The 20,052-nt window shown below is 61.0% G+C and overlaps 2 protein-coding genes across 3 annotated transcripts; one reads left to right on the top strand and one right to left on the bottom strand.

Moving 5' to 3' along the window:
• The first annotated feature begins 987 nt into the window (after positions 1–987).
• Positions 988–7,749, top strand: GRIN3B (glutamate ionotropic receptor NMDA type subunit 3B). Its single transcript, XM_064637613.1, has 10 exons — positions 988–1,720; positions 2,502–3,100; positions 3,554–4,604; positions 5,015–5,160; positions 5,359–5,474; positions 5,668–5,819; positions 5,900–6,064; positions 6,259–6,326; positions 6,444–6,776; positions 7,187–7,749. The coding sequence occupies exons 1-10, from the start codon at positions 1,259–1,261 to the stop codon at positions 7,221–7,223; spliced, it is 3,129 nt and encodes a 1,042-aa protein (XP_064493683.1). The 5' UTR covers positions 988–1,258; the 3' UTR covers positions 7,224–7,749.
• Positions 7,679–19,858, bottom strand: TMEM259 (transmembrane protein 259). 2 transcript variants are annotated; one of them, XM_064637616.1, is made up of 11 exons: positions 19,294–19,858; positions 17,209–17,475; positions 16,745–16,910; positions 14,522–14,632; positions 13,525–13,647; positions 13,105–13,205; positions 12,308–12,365; positions 11,881–11,964; positions 11,262–11,394; positions 10,816–10,915; positions 7,679–10,163 (listed from the first exon to the last, which is right to left on the bottom strand). In XM_064637616.1, exons 1-11 carry the CDS (start codon positions 19,516–19,518, stop codon positions 9,339–9,341), a joined length of 2,193 nt encoding a protein of 730 aa, XP_064493686.1. In that variant the 5' UTR covers positions 19,519–19,858; the 3' UTR covers positions 7,679–9,338. The 2 variants fall into 2 exon arrangements, with proteins under 2 accessions (XP_064493686.1, XP_064493687.1); XM_064637617.1 differs by having other exon boundaries at positions 16,799–16,910.
• Positions 19,859–20,052: the final 194 nt, after the last annotated feature.

The following is a 20,052-nucleotide window of genomic DNA, read 5'->3' as shown; positions in this document are numbered from 1 at the left end:
AGCCGGGGGCTGCAGTGGGGCAGAGGTGGGAGCATGTCCCTGCTGTAGGGAGCCCCCCAAGATCCCCAGGGACACAGCCCCCAACCAAACCCAGACCTCAGCGCTCCCTTCCAGTCATCCCACACTTTCCCAGTGGGGTTCCTGTCAGGGTGCTGCGCTTGGACAGAGCAGGAGGGAGGATGGGACTTCCCAGCTGTGCTGTACCCAGCATTTGGGGGGCTATTTCATACCAAGATCCTGTTGTTCCCCCTCCCCAGCTCCTGCCTGGACAGTGGGTGCAGTGCCACACTTATCCCTGTGGGAAAGAGGTGCCGGGGGCTCCTTTGTCAGGATCCCACTCGGGGGGAGATCAGCACTCCCTGACCCTCTGTGCCCTGGCAGGATTCCCTCTGCCCTCCCCCTTGGGTCCAGCTCCGCAGAGGAATTCATTAGGCTGTGACTCATTACATTTGTCTGTGGATCGATACTTTTTGCCAGATGGTTTTTGGCTCCATCCTTCGCTTTTCCTTATTAATTTCGTGCAGCTCCGGCCCCAGTCGCTGCTGTTTGTGCTGCCGGTGGTGGGGACCTCCGGGCCAGGCAGGGCCCCGGTTCCCTGGTGAGGATGAGGAGGGTGACCCCACGTCTCCCCGCTCAGCGGGAGAAGGCTGTGCCTCTGCTTCCCTTCGCCCCTTCCCCACACAGCAGGATGAATCCCTCGCCCCTGGAACCCCCCGGCCTTGAGACCCCCGGATTTTGAGGCTGTGTCTCAGATTGTGGAGGGATAGAGGGATGGGGGGGAAGAGGGGGGGGGTTACCGGGACGGGGGAGACAATTTACGGCTCCTACCCCGGCTGAGGGACCGCCCCGAGGGGCTTTTCCCGGGCCGGAGAGGGAGGAGGAAGAGGAAGGTTCAGGTAGTCAAAAGGCGGCCGGGACCACCCAGAGAACGGCGGGGGTCCCTGTGCCGGGGGACCCCACGGTCACAGCCCTCGGACGGCAGCACCGCGCGGGCGGGGGCCCCCTTTTCTGCGGGGTGCGGCGAGGGGGACCCGCGTCGCGCGTGGGCGTGGACGGGGCGGCTGCGGGCGGATCCGGCGCTGCGTGGGCCGGGTCCGGAGTGACCCACCGCGCACCGGGGGCTCGGCGCTGCCCAGCGGGGGCCCAGCGGGACCCGACCGGTCCCTGCCCGCAGCCGGGGTACGCCCCGGAGCCGCCCCCGGCGAAGCACAAAGCGGCGGGGCCGGTGCGGGGCCGGTGCGGGGCCGGCGCGGGGCTCATGGAGGGGCTGCGGGCGCTCTGGCTGCTGGCGGCGGCGCTGGGGGCGGCGGGGGGACACCCGCATCCCTGCCGCGTCCCGACCCCCCCGGGGCCCGGCCCCGGCCCGAGCCCCGGTCCCGCCGTGCGCCTCGGGGCGCTGCTGCCGCCCGCGCCCGCCCGCGCCCGGCTCCGCGCCGCGCTGGCCCGGGCCGCCGGTACCGGCCCCGGGGGGGACCCCGGCGGGGCGGCGCTGCCCCACAACCTCAGCCTGGAGGTGGTGGGGGGCGGCCCGGCAGCGAGGGACCCCGGCTCGCTGGCGCGGTGGCTGTGCGGGGCTCTGGCGGGACGCGGCGTGGCCGCCGTCCTGGCGCTGCCCCGCTCCCGCCGGGAGCTGCTCCAGCTCGACTTCCTCGCCGCCGCCCTCCAGGTCCCCTTCGTCAGCATCCTGGACACCCGCGGGCCGCTGCCCTTCCGAGCGCAGGTGAGACCCGCAGCGCCCGCCCCCCACCTGCACCGGCACCGGCCGGGCGCGCCGCTCCCGGTCCCCGCTCCCGTCCCTGCTCGTCGGCTCCGTCCTTGTGCCCATCCCGGCTCCGTCCGTGCTCCCGTCCTGGTCCCCGTCTCGGCTCCATACCGGCTCTATCGCGCGGGTCCTCCTCCCGGCTCAGTCCTGCCTCCGATCTCGGTCCTGATCCCGGCTCCGATCCCAGCTCCAATTCCCAATCTATCCCAGCCCCTTATCCCTTCTGGATCCCGACTCCCTCCGGGCTCCCTCCCGGCTCTGTTCTCCCTCCATCTTGTCTCCCACCCCGGCCCCATCCCACCCCCATTCCCACCTCCATCCTGGCTCTATTCCAGCTTCATCCCGGGCCCTATCCTGGCTCTATCTGGCTCCCATCGCTGCTCTATCCCAGCCCCCTCCTGGCCCCCATTCCAGCCCTATCCTGGCTCTATCCCAGCTCCCATCTCGGCTCCTTCCTGTCCCTCTGTCAGGCTCTATCCCAGCCCCAATTCCAGCTCCCACTCCAAGACAAATTCCCTGGTTCCTCTGGAAGCCCCTCATCCCTCAGCCCCAGTCCCAACCCCGGTTTGGCTCCAGAAGGACTCTGGGACGTGTTCTGGCACTGGATTCCAGACTAGGAGTGGGCAGGGGGTGGGTAGGGAGCACAGGGTGACCTCGGGATGGGAGGGTCCGTGCCTGGTGCTGCCTCTGGGCGCTTCCCGTGAGCAGGGGCACGGCCACGACCCCTGTGTGTCGGCAGAGCCCCTTCCACTTCCACATGGACCGGCAGAGCTCACTGGAGACTCTGGTGGACGTGCTGGTGAGCATCCTGCAGGCCAGTAACTGGCAGGAGACCAGCCTGGTGCTCTGCCACCCCTGGGACGTCGCCGGCTTCCTCGACCTCTGGGCCCAACGCTCCCAGCTCTTCCTGCGCACCGTCCTGGACCTGGGCTACCTGGATGAGCCCAGGGCCACCCGCTACCTGCAGCAGCACAGGGAGCATGTCAGGACCCTCTCCAGCCCGGTGCTGGTGCTGGGCTGCGACTTGCCCCGTGCTCGGCTCGTCTTCCAGGCAGCCGAGGAGTCGGGGCTGCCACCACAGGAATTCCACTGGATGCTGGGCTCCCCGCTCGGCGCCAACGAGCTGCAGACCGAGGGGCTGCCCCCGGGGCTGCTGGCCTTCGGTGAGGTCAACCGGCCGCCGCTGGAGCTCTTTGTTCAGGACGCGGTGGGATTGGTGTCCCGGGCCATCGCCCGCGCCGCCCGCGGCCACCCCGACCCCGCCCTGCTGCAGACCACGAGCAACTGCAGCGAGAGGCACCGGGCGGGTGGCGAGTCCCCGGGGCTGTTCCTTGCCAGGTAAAGGGGCTACTGGGGGTGCCTCCTTCCCCCTGTCCCGGCTCTCTGGTATTGGGGTGCATGGGGGGGGCTGTGCCCCACCCCTGGGATGGGGCGAGGGCGGAGCTGGGTGACCATTGTGCTCAGTGCAGGGCACTGCCCGGTGCTGTCCCCAGCTTGTGCAGCGGCCGCCGGGGGCTCAGCCCACCCCGGGACACAGTTTGTGTTGCACAGGGGGGGACGTGTCACTTCAGATCTCCCTAATGCTGCCCGAGCACCGTGGCTCTATAAATATTAATAACACTTGGCCCTGGCAGCACAGCGAGCTGCGGGGCAGCACAGTGGGGCCGGATCCTGCTGATCCCTGACCTTGTCCCTGTCCGAGTTGGGCACATCCTGCTCCCAGTCCCCGTCCCTGTTCCTTGGTCCCAGCTGACCTGGGACACTGGAGCTGTGACAGCCTCCCCTCGGCAGGTTCCTGGCCAACACGTCCTTCCGTGGTCTGACGGGGCTGGTGCGTGTGGAGAAGGCGGCGCTGGTGCGGCCGGAGCAGCAGTTCCATGTCTGGAGCCTGCGTCGGGACTCTCGGGGGGACCCCACCTGGGTGACGGTGGGCACCTGGAGCCATGGCAAGCTGGAGCTGGAGGAGGGCATGTGGCAGAGCCAGCGGCAGCACAAGAGCCCCAGCGAAGCAGCCGGGGGGGCCCGCGCGCGGCTGCGCGTGGTGACGCTGGTGGAGCACCCCTTCGTCTTCACCAGGGAGGTGGATGAGGAAGGGAACTGCCCGGCCGGGCAGCTCTGCCTGGACCCCGGCACCAACGACTCGGCCGTGCTGGACACCCTCTTCGAGGAGCTCGGCGCCGGCAATGGCTCGGTGCCGCGGGCGTACAAGAAGTGCTGCTACGGGTACTGCATCGACCTGCTGGAGAAGCTGGCCGAGGACATGGCCTTTGACTTCGAGCTCTACATCGTGGGCGATGGGAAATACGGGGCCTGGAAGAACGGGCGCTGGACGGGACTGGTGGGGGACCTGCTCAGTGGCACAGCCCACATGGCCGTCACCTCCTTCAGCATCAACTCGGCGCGGAGCAAAGTCATCGACTTCACCAGCCCCTTCTTCTCCACCAGCCTGGGCATCCTGGTGAGGACCAAGGACACGGCGTCGCCCATCGGAGCCTTCATGTGGCCCCTGCACTGGACCATGTGGGTGGGCGTCTTCGTGGCACTGCACATGACGGCACTTTTCCTCACCCTCTACGAGTGGAAGAGCCCCTATGGCATGACCCCCCACGGCCGCAACCGCATGAAGATCTTCTCCTACTCCTCAGCCCTCAACCTGTGCTACGCCATCCTCTTTGGGCGCACTGTCTCCAGCAAGACACCCAAGTGCTGCACCGGCCGCTTCCTCATGAACCTCTGGGCCATCTTCTGCCTCCTGGTGCTCTCCAGCTACACGGCCAACCTGGCGGCCGTCATGGTGGGGGACAAGACCTTCGAGGAGCTCTCGGGCATCCACGACCCAAAGGTGGGTGAGTGTCCGGCTGCTTCAGATGGGCTGAGACAGGGCTGAGGTCCAGGGAAGGTAGGGAGGAAAATCCTGTCCTTCCTTCTGCACCTTTCCTGCTGAAATCAATGTGAAAGTTCTCTCTAGCCTCAGTCCTGCAGTGTGGCCCCTTCCAAGACTGGGTGGGGGGTGTCATTGTGACCCCCAGAAAGCTTTGTGGCCCCCCCTACCCTGATGTTTAATCCTGGCCTCAGCTCCAGGGCAAGGGGGACTAGGCTGGGTTTGTCCTGAGGCTGTCTCTGGGGGGGTGCTCTTTGCCAGACACCCCCAAAAAGCTGCTGTACCTCCACAGGCTGGGTCCCCTACCTGGGGCTCAGGGCTGGGGACACGTCCCCGGGCAGGGGTGCTGATGCTCTGGTGCCTCCTTCCAGCTGCATCACCCCTCGCAGGGCTTCCGCTTCGGCACGGTGTGGGAGAGCAGTGCCGAGGAGTACATCAAGAAGAGCTTCCCTGAGATGCACGAGTACATGCGGCGCTACAACGTCCCCACCACCCCCGACGGCGTCACCATGCTCAAGTGAGGAGCAGGAAGGGCATGGGGGGCTCCCTCACACCTTTTACTCCTCCCAGGGCAGCTTTTGCGCCCTCCCTGCAGCCTGTGCACACACCCCCCCCCCCCCCCGAGCACTCCCACCCCTGGGAGGGGTGTCAGGTTGGGGGGATGCTGAGAAAGGGGGAGCAGCCCCTCCCTGAGCTTCCCTCCATGCTGGTGCAGGACAGAGCCCCCAAAACTCAATGCCTTCATCATGGACAAATCCCTGCTGGACTACGAGGTCTCCATCGACTCCGACTGCAAACTGCTCACCGTGGGCAAACCCTTTGCCATCGAAGGTTTGGGGGGGCTGTGGTGGGGAGGGGTCCTGTGTGTGTGCATGTGTGTGCATGTGTGTACACACGTGTGCTCTGGCTGTGGTCACGCCTTGCCGTGACCGGGCAGGGTGGGGAGGTGCCCCCTCCGTGGAGGGCACTGGGGCTGTACCCCCTGTCCCAGCGCTGCCCCTCTCTCCCCCCTCACTGGGGCCAGGCTACGGCATCGGCCTCCCCCAGAACTCGCCGCTGACCTCCAACGTCTCCGAGTTCATCAGCCGCTACAAGTCCTCGGGGTTCATCGACCTCCTGCACGACAAGTGGTACAAGATGGTGCCCTGTGGGAAGCGCGTCTTCGCCGTCACCGAGGTTTGGTGGCCAGCCTTTGGCGGGGGGGGCTCTGGGGTCTGACACCCCCCAGCCCAGCCCACACCCCCTGCTCCCTGCAGACCCTGCAGATGGGCATCTACCACTTCTCGGGGCTGTTCGTGCTGCTGTGCATCGGGCTCAGTGGCTCTCTGCTCACCTCGCTGGGCGAGCACGTCTTCTACCGCCTGGTCCTGCCCCGCATCCGGCGCAAGAAGAAATTCAACTACTGGCTGCACACGAGCCAGGTGGGGCCAGCGGGAAGGGGCTCACCCGGTGCCCCAAAGACCCCTGGCCCCATCTCGCTGCTCCCTCTTAACTTACACCACCTCTGCCCTCCTCCAGCCCCAGACCATCAACTCCCAGATAACCCCTGGACCATCACCCTCAGTTAATCCCAAAACCATCACCCCACATCTCACTCTTCCCTTGCTCCCCACAGAAAATCCATCGGGCTCTGAACATGGGCACGGAGGAGAGGAAGAGCCAGCAGCTGAATTTGGAGCAGAGGTACAGCCAGGGCTGAGAGCCTGTCCACTCTTCTCCTCCTCCCTATGGACACCCACCATCCCGGGGGGCCGCAGAGGGACCAGATCTCAGCTCAGCCCTCTCTGCCTCCCCACACAGGGGTGAGCCCCAGCCCAGGCCGGCACCGGCAGCAGCACAGCCCTGGAGTGCCCTGCGGAAGGAGGCCCGGCGGGTGCGATTCCAGCTGGACAAAGCCCCCCCCGAGGGTGAGGGGTCCCCACGGCACCCCGGGAACGGGCAGGCACCGCAGCCCCCGGACAGGGCAGCCAGCGAGAGCGAGCTCCGGGAGCTGGAGGAGAAGATCCAGGAGATGCGGGAGCAGCTGCGCGCGGCCCTGCTGAGGAAGAGCGAGCTGGTGGCCGTGCTGGGCACAGCCAAGGGTGGCCGGGCACTGCCCGCCCTGCTGGCCCCCGAGGAGCCCCGGGAGGAGAGGTGAGGCGGGGGCAGGGACCCCCCAAAGCATCCCAGGGCGGGGCGGGGCAGGGCAGGGCACCCACTCCTCCAGCTCGGAGCAGGAGTGGAGGGGAGGGATGGAAGGAAAAAGGGAGGGAGGATGTCCTGGGGCTGCCCAACCTCTGGGGCCCTTCATCTCTTCCTTTCCTGCTTCCTGCTGGCAGTGGGGGTTTGAAGGGCAGGGAGTTCTTTTTAGGGGACTTGAGATGGGGCGAGAGGCCCCTGCAGCACCCAGACAAAGCTCAGCCCCACAGCCCCACTCTGCTTTTACACCATGTAAATAAAGATGACCGACGGTGAAGTCTGCTTTTCCTCTTCCAGCTGCATCCTGAATGCAGCCAAGCCTGAGAGTAACCCTTCCCCTTCCCCTTCCCCTCCCTCCTCCGCAGGCCCAGCTCAACCCCACCGCAGGACGGCAGCGATTAGGAGGAGGAACAGGAAGGTCCCACAGAGAGGGGGCAGCAGGACAGGCCGGGAGTGAAACCTCCCTCTGGAGAGAAAGCTCCAGGGCAGCAAAGCCGGGCTGATCCCAGAGCACCACAAAGCAGAGCCGGAGTCTCCCTCGGGCAGAGGGATGGAGGTGCCACCCAGGGAGCGGGACAGACTGTGCCTCGGTGCTCCCCTCCCTCCCGAGGACATGGAATAACTCCCCATCCCTGTGGGTGGCCGTGGAAGGACTCAGAGCCCCGCGGCGGGGACGGGGCTGCTGTTCGGCCCCAGCGCTGCCACCGCCCCCCGCCCTGCCAGGGGACACGGACGTGACACCCCCAGACAGCGACACCCGGGACGGGGGGGCTCCCCCAGGATCCAGCATTCACCCCCTCCCCAGGACCCCGGCGGGAGCCCAGGACACGGGACAGGACGTGGGGCAGAGCTGCAGGAGCTGTTAGAGATAATATTTATTATTATATACAAACACATTTTGTACATTAATTAAATAGAATGAACTCTACTTTTCATTCATCAAATCATTTGGTTTGGTGTCCCCCCTTCCCCTCCCACCCACCCACTCCTCTGAAAAGCCTACAGTCATTCCTGGCACTCCAGAGGCTGGGCTCAGTTGGCCACGAGGCCCCTTCCCAGCAGTGCTGGCAGCAGCAGGACTGGACCTGCTGGTCACAGCAGGGTCCCCCCAGCTCCGGTGCAGCACCAGGGCTGCTCCAGGCAAAAGGGAAAAACAAAGTGGGGGCACCCAGGTGGGAAAAGCAGAGGGGTGAACAGGGGGCTCTGAGCCCCCCGCGCTGACAAGGAAACATCGAAACGCACAGAGCCCTCCGAGGGAGACAGATGCTGCTTTGCCATAGGGAGACAGCCCTGAATTTGGGGACACCTGTACAGGGACCCAGCTGTCCCCAAGAGACAAGTGCCCACGTGTCACCTGCCCCTGCCCTGTCCCACCATGGTTCTCCCAGAGCTCCATCCTGCCTCGCCCTGCTCCACCCCGTGCACAAACCCTCCTTCCAGCACATCCTGCTGGGTCCAACCCCTCCACAGAGGTCTCATGCAGCCCCCCAGCTCAGCTCCATGGCACAGGGGTTGGGACCCGCCAGCCTCACCTCCACTGCAGGGAAACAGGGGAAAATCAGCTGAAATGTCTTGGCTTTAGTGTTTTGGTTCTTTGCTAAACCAGTTCATGCAAGAGTCCAGGGGTGAGAAGCTGCTCTCTCGTCTGGGATGGGGCTGATCCTAAATGCAGATGTGGTCCACGGGAGGGACAAGGCACTGGAAAGCAGCTGCCTCACCCAGAGCAGAGCTGTGCAGGACAGAGCTGTGCAGGACAGAGCTGTGCAGGACAGAGCTGTGCAGGACAGAGCTGCTGCTCTCGCCCCACACCTCTCCACAGACACCCACACTGCAGCAGGGCTCTCTCCAGGCATCACTCATGGCTCCTGAGATGGCAGCTCCCCCCTGGACACGGCACCTTCCACACCCCACCCCACCCACTGAGGGAAATTCAAGGGCAGAAAAAAAGGAACTGAATTGCAGCTTCTGCTTTGGTTGTTGCCCAGCCGTGTGCAGACCTCACACCCACAGAAGGTCTCAGCTGCTCCTCCCCTCAGGAGCAGGAAAGGTGACCAGGACTCTCCTCTCTGTGGCTCTCCCATGGGGGCTGGACACGCTCTGCCTGCTCTATCAGCTCCTACTCTCACCACAGAGCTGCCACGTGCTGTGGCCTGTCCCAGGACACTCCTACCTGAGAGCTGGGATCCACACCTGGACTGCAAACACGGCTGTGGGGGGTGAAGCCCGGGTTGGGGGGCAAGGAAAAGCTGGGGCACAAGCTGACATGGGGCAGGAGCAGGCTCACATGTGGTCTCGGAGGAGCCCTGGAGCTGTGTGGGCCAGGGGACCAAACCCCCCAACCCCCCCACAGCCCCTTGTGCCCTTCCCAGGGAAGGGAGGTCACCACAGCCCTGCTCTGCTCCTGCTGCTCCGGCTCCACTCGGAGGGATCCATGGGTTAAGGATGATGGTGAAGTGAGAAATAGTAACAAACGAAATCCCAATGCCTTCCCGGCAGTCCAGAGTGAGCCAGCAGGGCTCAGGACAGGTTCCTGGAGCCTGGCTCTGAGCTGGGCATTCTCTCCGCTGGTGCTGGGCAGGGGCTGCTCTCCCCCCGGTCCTCCAAACCTCTGTCCTGGTCACTGTCCCCCCCTGAGGCTGGAGGGGGCTCTGCCACGCTGCTGCTGCTGCTGCTGCTGCTGCCCACACAGTTCTTGCCACTGGGTTTTGCTCGGCTGTCTGAGCCCTCGAGAGCCTCAGTCTGCTTGGGAAGGGAGGGGCTGAGGAGAGGGGCCCCCCCTTCCTGCAGCGGGACGAGGGGCGCAGCCCCCGCAGCAGGGGGAGCATCTGCTGCGGCCACCACGGCCGTCGAGGTGACCTCGATGGTGATGGAGCCCACGGCCGTCTCCGGGCGGTCGCTGCTGACCCTGATGCGGGCGACCAAACCAGAGCCCGTGGCCGCCTCCTGAGGGGTCCCGTTGGCCACGGCTTCGTGCACCACGGTGGGCTCCAGGAGGGTCGTGCTCAGGTCGGACAGGAACGAGGCCTCTGTCACGATAGCGGCCGTCTCGGCCACCCAGTTCAGGTCGCTGCCCACGGAGGCGGCGGCAGCGATGACGCTCGAGGCCTCGCCGGGGGTCAGGGTGGTCGGGCCGCTGCCCTCCCCGGGGGGCCCGCTGGCCAGGGGGGCTCGGCGACCCCCCGCCTCGACGGGGGCAGCCGTGGTGTTGTTGTTGAGGTTGTCCTGCAGCGTGGTCTGGGTGCCCTGCCCGACCTGCTGGTTCTGCAGCAGCATCTCCTGGATCCGGATCTGCTGCAGGATGGCTGGCAGCTCGTAGTGGTGGAAGAAGTAAATCATCGAGTGCTGGAGGAAGAGAGGGAAAGGAGTCACCCCTGGGCCTGGGCCACAAGCTACCACATCCCAAGAAAACCACACTTCTCCTGGAGAATCCAGCTGCTCTGACAGCCAGCAGGTTAGCACGAAGTTTGGACTTTTGACTGCTGCAAGCTGCTTTATAGTTTCTCTCTGAAGACAGGCAACAGAGTACAACCCCTCTTCCCTTTTAAGGGCTGGGAAAAGAAGGATAATGGCATTCCTCCAGACTGTGCTCCATCCCCTGCCCCCACCCTGCAGCAGGTCAACAGCCAGAGACACCCAACAGGTTTAACTGATCCAGGATATTGGAGACATCACCTCGGAGCTGGTCCTGCCAGCATCCTCACTGCATGGACCTGAGCTGCTCCTCTGCAAGACAGGTCCTCATCAGGATTTATTGCAGAAGGAGAGGACAGAAAGCCTTCCCAGAACCTGTGTGGCATCGGGTTATTGTCATGCCCGTGACTGGACTGCAGACAGTGACTCAAAGGTTCCCCTGTTCCACAGCTGCCTTCTGCTGTTCCATTTCCAAACCAGGCTTAGTTCCATCTCTTACGGAAAAAGGGATCCCTACTCCAACCCAGCTTGAGAGGAAGTCTGGCAAAACCCCCCCAGGTGCAGCAGCTGTGCAGGGACTCACCTGGATGAAGAGCCAGGAGGTGACCAGTGCCAGGCTGCTGTACTGCCCGTTGAAGCGGTAGTGGTAGGCGTAGAAGGCAAAGTGGTACAGATAGAAAAACCTAGACAGGAAGGCAAGGAAAACCAGGAAAAATATGAGCTCTGTTCTACTCCCAAGCCCAGCCTGAGCCGGGGCACTTGGTCTGGGGCAGTGCAGACTCGTTAACAGGTAATCAGAGTTGCCTGGCTATGAATGGGGCAAAACAAGGGGCAGGAAAAGGTCGAGGTGATTCTGAGATCCAGGCACAAATCCAAAGCGGAGCAATCGCACTTTGGACCCTGTGCCATGTGGGGCAGCTCCCAAGGAGCCACAGAGACACCCTCAGGAGTGGAGGCTGTCATGCCTGGAGGGGCTGGGAAGGCCCTGGAGCAGCTGGAGAAGGACAGGGAGAGGGAATGAGACCTCACCTGAGCCAGTGTCTCTTGCTGGTGTTGGTGTGGCAGCAGATTGCGTCGTACTGGTCCGCCAGCCACACGATGAGGATGATGTAGAACGCGGTCGTGGTGTCGTTGAAGAACTCGGACATTATGGCCTCCATACCTGCGGACAGAGGAGACATCAGCACAGGCAGGGCACGGGAAGGGGCCCTCTGCCACCCCAGGGCCAGGCTGTGCTGCACCTGCCCAGGGCAGGTAACTGGGCCCTGGTTACAGCAGCAGCCAAGGCCGAGCGTGTTCCAGCGCTGACGGCAGGGACCAGTTGCCTCCCCCAGCACACATTTCAGGGGGTCTGTTGCTTTTTAAATTCAAACTGTGCAAATGCAATCTGGCTACAGAACGTAAGTCTGCAACGAGCTCCAGGGACAGACAAAGCTTCGGATTCTGGGATTCCCCAATGAACTGCTGCTTTTCCAGGGGACCCAGGAGGACAATGGAGCTCACTGTGCCATCAGATTCCAGAGCCTTCTGCCTTGTGATGAGCAGCCGCGCTAACCACCTGCCGCGGCCAGCTCGGAACAGGGAATCAGACTTCCCACAGATCCCAGAGGGATGTGCTGCAGATACAAGCAGTGAGGCAAGTCCTTACCAACCAGAGCCAGGATGACAGTGAGGAGCGGAGCCGCAGGGAATGCAATGGTCATGTTCATCTCCAGCATCTGTAACAGGTCAACTGCAAGAGGGAAAACACATTGTGGCACAGAGAGGATGTGGGGCCGAGGAACTCTCCACCCCATGGTACTGCCCACTCAGTGCAGCCAAGTCCATCATCCCAAATCCTCTGTGCCCAGCACTTGTCAGGAGACAGAACAGCTCTGGCGAGCGCGGTGACAGGGTGCAGGGGGATGGATTCCCTGTGCAGCTAAAAGTAGGACCCCTCTAAACAACAAAAATCAAGGTTGGAACAAGACGATCCTCAAGGTCCTTCCAACCCAAACCTGCTGTGACTCTATGACACACTGTGCTGGAGCAGGCACAGTGCCCAGCACAACCCAAACCCCTCAGCCAGTCCTTACCAATGAAGACAAAGATCTGATGGTGTGAGTAGCGCAACAGCATCGAGACAGACAGAGTCTGAAACAGGAGAGAGAAGGGGAGGCAGGTTAGAGCCCCACGGGTGTGGGGAGTCGCTGGAATCGCACTGCGGCAGAGGCCCGGGCGAGCCTGGGCTTGCACATCCCACATTCGTTAGCTGGAGCTGTGCAGAGCAATTTGCCAAAGAGTAATTAGGGCTCTACAAACGGCAATTAATCTCTGTGCTGCTGCAGGGGAACAGACAGTAAGGGATTTGTTTGTAAAGGGACCGATCCTGAATATTTGAGCGGGGGCCAAGCCAACCCACAGAGCTGGGAGCAGGGAATCTCCCGTCCTCCATCCCGCTCCTGCCGCAGCTCCCAGCACCTCCCTGCACTTGGTTCCTCCTCACTGCCCACAGTGGGATTGTGCACAGAGCTGCCTCAGTGGGTGGGACAGCCAGACACAAGGGGAGAGTCCCACAGCCACCCAAGACTACAAACACAGCATAGTTATCGTTCAGGATCTTGTCTGATGTGTATCTTGAGATGGCCTCATCTCACACATCATCTCTTCATTTATCTTGATCACTCCTGGCAAATCAGTCTGGCCTGTTCTTAAAAGTCTCAGAGGACAAACGTCGTGCAGGACACTTAGAACAAAAGTCCCAGAGTAGGGCTTCATCCTCCACCAACTACACTTTAAAAGCAGGTGAGAGCTCAGGTCTGTGCTGTTACACCAGCCACATGCTGCCCAGCCCTGGCTGAGTCCAGGCACTGCCCAGCTCCCGCTGACTTACGAAGATGACCATGATGACAAAGGCTGCCAGGTAGGACGTCCTGGCCATCCACATGCTGACGAAGCGATAGTGCTCCCCAGACACCACATTGCGAAGGAAACCTGGAGAAAGAGCACAAACACCGGCTCAGTATGATCAACACACAGGTAAGGACCAGCTGCCACTGCCTGCTAAAGAAACAGGATCTGGAGCAAATCCTCAGGGCAGCACTCATTGTCATGCAGGGCAGTGAGGAGGGAGGAAATCAGGTTTCCAGACACCTCTCCCCTCCTGCCTCTCTCATTTTGTCCTTGACAATAACACAGGGAGCTGCTCCCTGCGTTACAGATTAATCAATAGTCAGAAGATGATATTCAGGCATGCACAGAACAAACACCCACCGCTCCGCGCAGCCGCTGTCATCACTCCTCCAGGCCTTACCTTTGTTTTCCTCGTTTTCAGCTAAAGCTTTGACACTTGACATCAGGATGTCATCATAGCCCAGGAACTCATCCAGCAGCAGGCGGCTGAACCTGTCCCCAAAGCACTGATCCCTCGTAGGGTCTAGGGAGAACACAAAACCTGCTCAGAGTGTTCACACCCGCAGCCCCAGAGGCACAAAGTGAGCACACGTCCCATCACCCCGAGGGACACGCGTGCCAGCAGAGCTGGGCCTGGGCCAGCACGTGGGCCTGGGGCAGTAAAACCGAACTGGGCAGGTCTGGGAGGGAAGATGTCACCCCTGACAGATCCAGCCACGCTGTCAAAGTGCTAATGGGCCTTCAGGAATGTCAGGGCTGGCACAGACACAAATGGAATTTGGCTCACCCCGTCTGCCCATCACTGCACAGGAAAATCACCTAAACCCCTGTCCAGTTGTGCTTCAGCTTGACTGGGAGGAAGTAACAAGTCTGATCAGGGCACTAGCAGTGCACAAGAAGGTCTGAGACTGTATTCCTGACTTGGACAGGTTTTAACAGAGCAAATGCCAGGAGAAGAGAGCGCTGTTCCAGGGAAACAATCTGCTGGTGCTCCCAGGGGCACAGGAGCATGTTGAGAGTGTGACACAGACCTGTGAGCACCGTCCCCAACAGCTGCACAGCTGCCCTCACCACTGGGCTCTAACCCTGCATGCTGCTGCTCCCACTGAGCCCAGAGCTTCAGTGCCTTCAGCCAGGGAGAGGGCTCTTCCCTTCTCCATGGGAAACAACTGTGCTGGGCATGACACCAGGGCTCACTGAACCAGGCTCCACCATTTCAGAGTGCTCCTCCTGGAAAGCTGTGACCTACTAAAGGGAGATGGGCTGCACACAGCAGCTCTCCTGCGTGGGAAGTGAGTGCACTTCATAAAGAGTTCCCAGAGACAGCGTGGAGGTCTCTGCACAGCAGGTCCCCACCCCTGCCCCCCCTGCCCTGCCCAGGCTGCCTCCCCACTCACCCAGGGTCACCACCATGACTGGGATGCTGAGGCGCTGCCGTGTGCTCTGGGACAGGCGCAGGAAGCCGTATTCCAGCGAGTACTCCACGATGTACTCCTCCTGTGGCCACACTGGAGAGGAGGGACACAGGGAGGGACACGGGGAGGGACACAGGGAGGCTCAGCACCTGGATCTGCAAACAACCACCACGAAGAAACAGCCCCTCCGGGTTCGTTCCCTCCCTCCCATCACATTCTTGAAAAGGGAACCAGCTGCAAACATGGGCTCCAGGCTTCCCTCAACCACTTAAACATAAATCAGTTCAAACTCTTCAGAATTGCAGCCCATTCCCCTGACCTTAGTCCTTAATGTGAGGCTTCTGGGAAAGCTTCAGGGCAGCACTTCCAAGCTCTGCCCAGAACCTGCCCACATCTGTGCCTGGCAAGCCCAGAACCACTTGTTCTTGCTCTTTTCAATTTCTGCTTCCCATGTTGTTTGGGAAACAGCAGGAAAATCCACTTTACACCTGCTGAACACGAGTAAATGCTCCACAGGCAAGAGCCCTGCACTTCCTGGGGACTGAGGTCACTGCTGCAATTACACATCAGAACAGAAGGCAGCAGCAATTACAGCTCTCCCAAAAACTGGTGGTGCCTGAAGTTTCCCTGGTTTGTTTTTTTTTTTTTCCAAGAAAGGTTCCAAACAGATGCTTTTTGCTACATCATCTCTGAAAGGACAAAACCTCCTGCTAAGCTGGAGCCAAGCAATTTAATCCCTGCTCTTTCAGACTGTCAGGGTGTATCTCCAGGAGGGGGGAGGCAGCTGTCAGGCAGCTCCCAGCACCACAGTGACAATTAAAGTGACACGAGAACTTAACAGAGACACACCTGACACAGCACTGACAGAGATGCAGCCCCTGATCCCCTTCTCAGGCAGCAAACACAGGCTGGGCTGTTGGTTTTGTCTTTTGTTTCCATTATAAACAGTTTTAAGCTCAAAAGGAAGTCAAGGGTTTAAATATCAACAATTACTTCCTTTGTCTCATAAAATATTTTTCCATGGCAAAAACATTTGGACTAAACAGCAAATTTCGTTCACTTAGAGCACAGGAAATCTGGCAAAAAACAATAAACTCAGGTATTTGGGACCAATTTGAAGAGATGAATTTTGTAACTCATCTGGGAAACAGCCTGATTCTCTCCCTGCCCTTTTCTGGATCATTTCCAGCCACGTGTTCAGCAAACCAAGAGTTACCCCACCAGTGCCACAGCTCTGCACAATGTGACTCTCCTCAGAACCTGGGCAATAAAGGTCCTGCACCAAAAATATTTACTGCTCTCTGGTCTTAATGATCTTTAATTCAGGACTAATGAGCTCTGGATCAGCATCAAGCAAATCCACTGCAAGACCAAGGAACAGAGCAGTGTCTGGTCTCCCCTTCCTCCACAGACACAACCCCAGTATGTCTGCAGAGCAAAGAGTTCCAGCCTTTCCAGGGACAACAGTGTGAGTGAAAGAGGCAATTTTTTTGCAAATTTTGTGGAAAAAGGCAAAGAATCCAATTCCACATCTCTATTTTAACATAAATATTCCTCAGTAGATTTCCTCCCTTAACCACTAGAGACACAAGTTTTCCCCACTGGAATTCCATTTTAAATAACACAAAGGCACTAAATCCCCCTGTGGAGTTTATGAGGCCTGAGCAGCTCAGGCCAGGCAGGAACAGGGTGGGACGAGGCCGGGTGGTATCACAACCCACGGAACCCGCCCGGCGGCTTTTGGGATCCATTAATTGGAGCAAATTGGCTGCTCCAAGTGCTGCTGCTGGCTCAGGACCCAGAACACAGCCCAAACCCTGCTCGTGTGAGGAGGAGTGTCGCTGCCAGGGGATCCCTGCGGCTCACAGGGGGGTTCAGGCTCACCTGAGATACCTGACACCGACCGCCGCAGGAACGCACTGCCAGACCAGGAGCCCTCGCTCACCTGGGCTTCACCTGAAGCCTCCTGGTCTGGCAACGCTTCTAGCCCAGCCTCCCCCCCACCCCTGGCCTCCCCCAACACCCCCAGCCCCGGGGCAGAGCTGGCTGTGGCTCTGCTGTTAGTACTGACAGGAACCCCAGGTGAACACATTGGGAAGACATTTCAGGTCACTGTGCGGGTGCCCCGAGGAGCCAGGGTGGGACGTGCAGGGAGGATGACGGGGGAGGAGGGAGGAGCACAGGTAGCAGTGAAGGTGTGATTACCTGCTCGGGTTAGCATCTCAAACTCGGACACAGTCTCCCGCAGAGGCTGCATACCTTTAGTGGCTGTGTCACTAAACGAGAACTCCTGGCTGTCGTTGTGGGGCAGCTCAGTGCTGCTCACCCGGGACGGCTTGAGGAACACCTTAGGCTCGATATCCAGCTCAAACTGTTGGAAAACCAGGGCAGGGAAAGTCACATCAGCAGGCTCTTCACCTCCCACCTGCCATGCTCCCTCTGTCCCTGCAAAGGCCTCCACCACCACAGGGGTGGGAGAGGCCACTTTCTCAGGCCACTTTCTCGCTTCCTGTATTAAACCATCAGAAGCCAATATGGGAATTCAGGAGCAGCCAAGGAACCCACTGTACTTCCAGGAGACTGAGGGATCACACAACCAACCAACCATTTCTCCCCAGCCCATCACCCAGGTCTCCCTCTCTGACCCACTCAGGGAGCACATCCCTAACCTTGATAGAGCTGTTTTCAAACATATCCACAGTCATTTCTTCCTCTTCCTCCTCCTCCTCCTCGGCCGCGGACTCAACCACCATTCCCGGGAACTTCTCTCCGCCGCAGAACTGCAGGAAGATGGGGGCCCGGCTGGAGTTGCGCTGGATCTCCACCCGCAGGATCCCGTCCCGGGGCCACTTGTCCCGCACGTGCTCCAGGCAGTTGATGGGCGAGCGGGAGAAGGCGATGTGGATGTAGGCCAGGATGAAGAGCACGAAGAGAGCCTGCAGGGCAGGAGACAAGGCACAGACCGTCAGCCCGGCCACCCTCGGCCCGAGCACAGCCTTCCCAGTTACCACCAGCTCCTCTTTGCCCATAAAACACCAGAAAAACTTGGACAAGTGGATTTGGCAAGTGGACAAGAGCTTTGGTGCTTCCCTGCATCAACATGGCAGGAGCCAGACCCTGGCAGTTTGAGCAAGGAACACACCAAAGGCAGCTCCTGTTCATGAGACCAGAGCTGCCCTCGACCCCTGTGCAGCTCAGGTACCCTGCTGGAAGCACAGGTCCTGCAACCAACACCTTCCCCAAACTGAACCACACACAGCACTAACGTGGAACGAGGCTACAAGGCACGTTGAAAGGAATGGAAATGCATCCATAGCTTCCAACCCTTCCCTCCTTAGCACAAAGAGTTTCCTGCTGAAGCCCAGAGAAGACTGCCCAGCCTTCCAAAGGCAGAATAAAGCAAACCTCTCCCAAAGCCAACCCCTCTGAGGGCAGGACGACCCAAACCCACGGCAGACCTGTCGCTGCAAGGAACGGGCCCTGCCCCAGGGCGGCCAAAGGGTTCCCTGCCCTGCCTCAACCCCAGGAACAGCTATAAACCACAGCAGAGCACACTGCACTAATAAAACCCGCTCCCTAAAGCACAGACAGTAACTGTGCATGACATCCAAAGTTCAGAGCTCCGAGCACGGCTGGCACAGCGAGCGGCACCGCTCAGACCTCCCTTCCACCCACCCCGAGCTGCTCCCTCCTCATCAGCCCAGCTGTCCTGACCTATTTGTGATGAACAAACAGGCTGGTAAACATCTCTCTGCAGAGCAGCTGCACGAGGGATGTGAGGGAAGGTAAATCAGAGCCACCTCCCTGGCTGCAGGAGCTCTGGACAGGCTCTGCTTCCCTGTGCCCAGCAGCCAGAGCAGAGCTGGGAGCAGGCTGGAGGCTGCTGGCCCCTGACCCTGCAGGGCTCTGGGAATGCTTTTCATTCTCTAGGATGGCAGTGATCAGAGGCAGAAGCAGCATGAACAGCTCCCAGCTGTTCTGCCCAACAGCCATACCTTGAGCACCACCCCTGTCCCAGCCTGTCTGCTGGGATCCAGCTGAACAACTGGGACACAGAACAGGGATGTGAAAATCCATAACATTTCCTGGGAGGGTAGAAAAAGTATCTGTGCAGTATGAGACAAGTTGTGCTGAACATTTTCTTTCTGAATTGTAAAAACCCAGAGCAGGAGGGTGGCCTGGTAAGCTGCTCTCCCCTTCTTACTCTCATGTCCCATCCTGGAAGCCATGGAGCAGGATTTAACCTACTGGCAGCTCCCCCCTGCACACTGACAGGCAGGCCGCCCTGGGGGGCCCCAGCAGGCAGAAGGGTTCACCCCGGGGCAGAGCTGTGCTGCACTGGCACTGCTGAAAAAGCAGGGTTAGAACAGGGCTGTGCCTTAACTGCTTCCAGAAAAGACAAGACTCCAACAGTCCAGTATGTCATGTGTGCAATGCATCCAAAGTGTGATTTCCTGGAAACAGAAACCGAATCCTCTCCAGCCCAGAGCCCGGGCCGTGCCCTGCACCAGCCTGGCTGCCCAGCGAGCTGGCTCAGGGATTTCCTTTGGATTTGCGGACCTGGAACCAGAGCCCCGGAGTGCAGGAACTCCTCGTGTCTCCCACACAGGAGAGGCCCACGGGAGGTCTGGGGACAGCTTGGTGTGTGCGGCCCAAACACAGGCTGTGACCTCCGGCAGAGCCACAACTTTTTGTGCCTAAGGAAATCCCTGCCCTCAGCCCGGCTGCGCCTGGCAGGAGGAGCTGCCCCTCACCTTGAGGAGGACGAAGAACTCGAAGACGCGGCGGAAGGAGGGCGGGAAGAGGCGCGCGTAGGTCACTGCCATCTTGAAGAACAGCGCGTGGAAGAGGCGGTCGCGCACGTTGATCAGGGGGTTCTGGTTGAGGTTGGGGTTGCGGACGCCCCGGTTGTTGCCGCCGGCGGCCCCGGTGTTGTTGGCCGGGTGGTGGTTGTTGGCGTTCGGCTGGTTGTCGGACATCCTGGCGGCTGGGCCGGGCCCAGAGCGGCCGCTGCTGCTCGGCGGGGCGCCTGGGCCCGGGCGGCCGCCGTCTCTGTCCCGGTTCCCCGGCCCCGGCCCGGCGCAGACGCCTCGGGGTGGCGATGGGTCAGGCCCCGCGAGTCAGGCCTGGGCGCTCAGCGGGGCCCGGGCGCTGTGGCGGCCCGAGCAGGCGCAGCGGGGACGCGGCTGCCGGGCCGGCCCCGGGCCATGGGAGTCGCTGGCGCGGCGGGGGGGTCGGGTCGGTTCCACCTCTCCCGTCCCGTCCCTCAGCGCTCCGCCTCCATCTTCCCCCGCCGGCAACGGCGGCTCCGCGCATGCGCGCGCGCGCCTGGGGCACGACGGGACGGTGGAGGACACGCGCCAGCCACGCCACGCCCTCATACGCAAATTAACAGCATTCCCACAATGCTCCGCGCGAGGCCTGTCGCTCCGCGCTTGAGCTCGTCCTCAGAAAGGCAAAAAATAACCTGATAAAATGGAAGATTTAAAGTAAAATCCGACGCGCATCGTCTG

Source organism: Pseudopipra pipra, chromosome 27, assembly GCF_036250125.1.
Source record: "Pseudopipra pipra isolate bDixPip1 chromosome 27, bDixPip1.hap1, whole genome shotgun sequence".
In the NCBI taxonomy this organism is placed as follows: domain Eukaryota; kingdom Metazoa; phylum Chordata; class Aves; order Passeriformes; family Pipridae; genus Pseudopipra; species Pseudopipra pipra.
This window is presented reverse-complemented; position numbering and strand designations above follow the sequence as displayed.

Coding starts and splice junctions, on each gene's coding strand:
- GRIN3B (XM_064637613.1), top strand. CDS start 1,259: ATGGAGGGGCTGCGGGCGCTCTGGCTGCTGGCGGCGGCGCTGGGGGCG. Junction 6,327..6,443: donor CAGCTGAATTTGGAGCAGAG/GTACAGCCAGGG, acceptor CTCCCCACACAG/GGGTGAGCCCCAGCCCAGGC. Junction 6,777..7,186: donor GAGGAGCCCCGGGAGGAGAG/GTGAGGCGGGGG, acceptor CCTCCTCCGCAG/GCCCAGCTCAACCCCACCGC.
- TMEM259 (XM_064637616.1), bottom strand. CDS start 19,518: ATGTCCGACAACCAGCCGAACGCCAACAACCACCACCCGGCCAACAAC. Junction 11,395..11,880: donor TGTCATCCTGGCTCTGGTTG/GTAAGGACTTGC, acceptor CTCTGTCCGCAG/GTATGGAGGCCATAATGTCC. Junction 10,916..11,261: donor AGCAAGAGACACTGGCTCAG/GTGAGGTCTCAT, acceptor CTTCCTGTCTAG/GTTTTTCTATCTGTACCACT.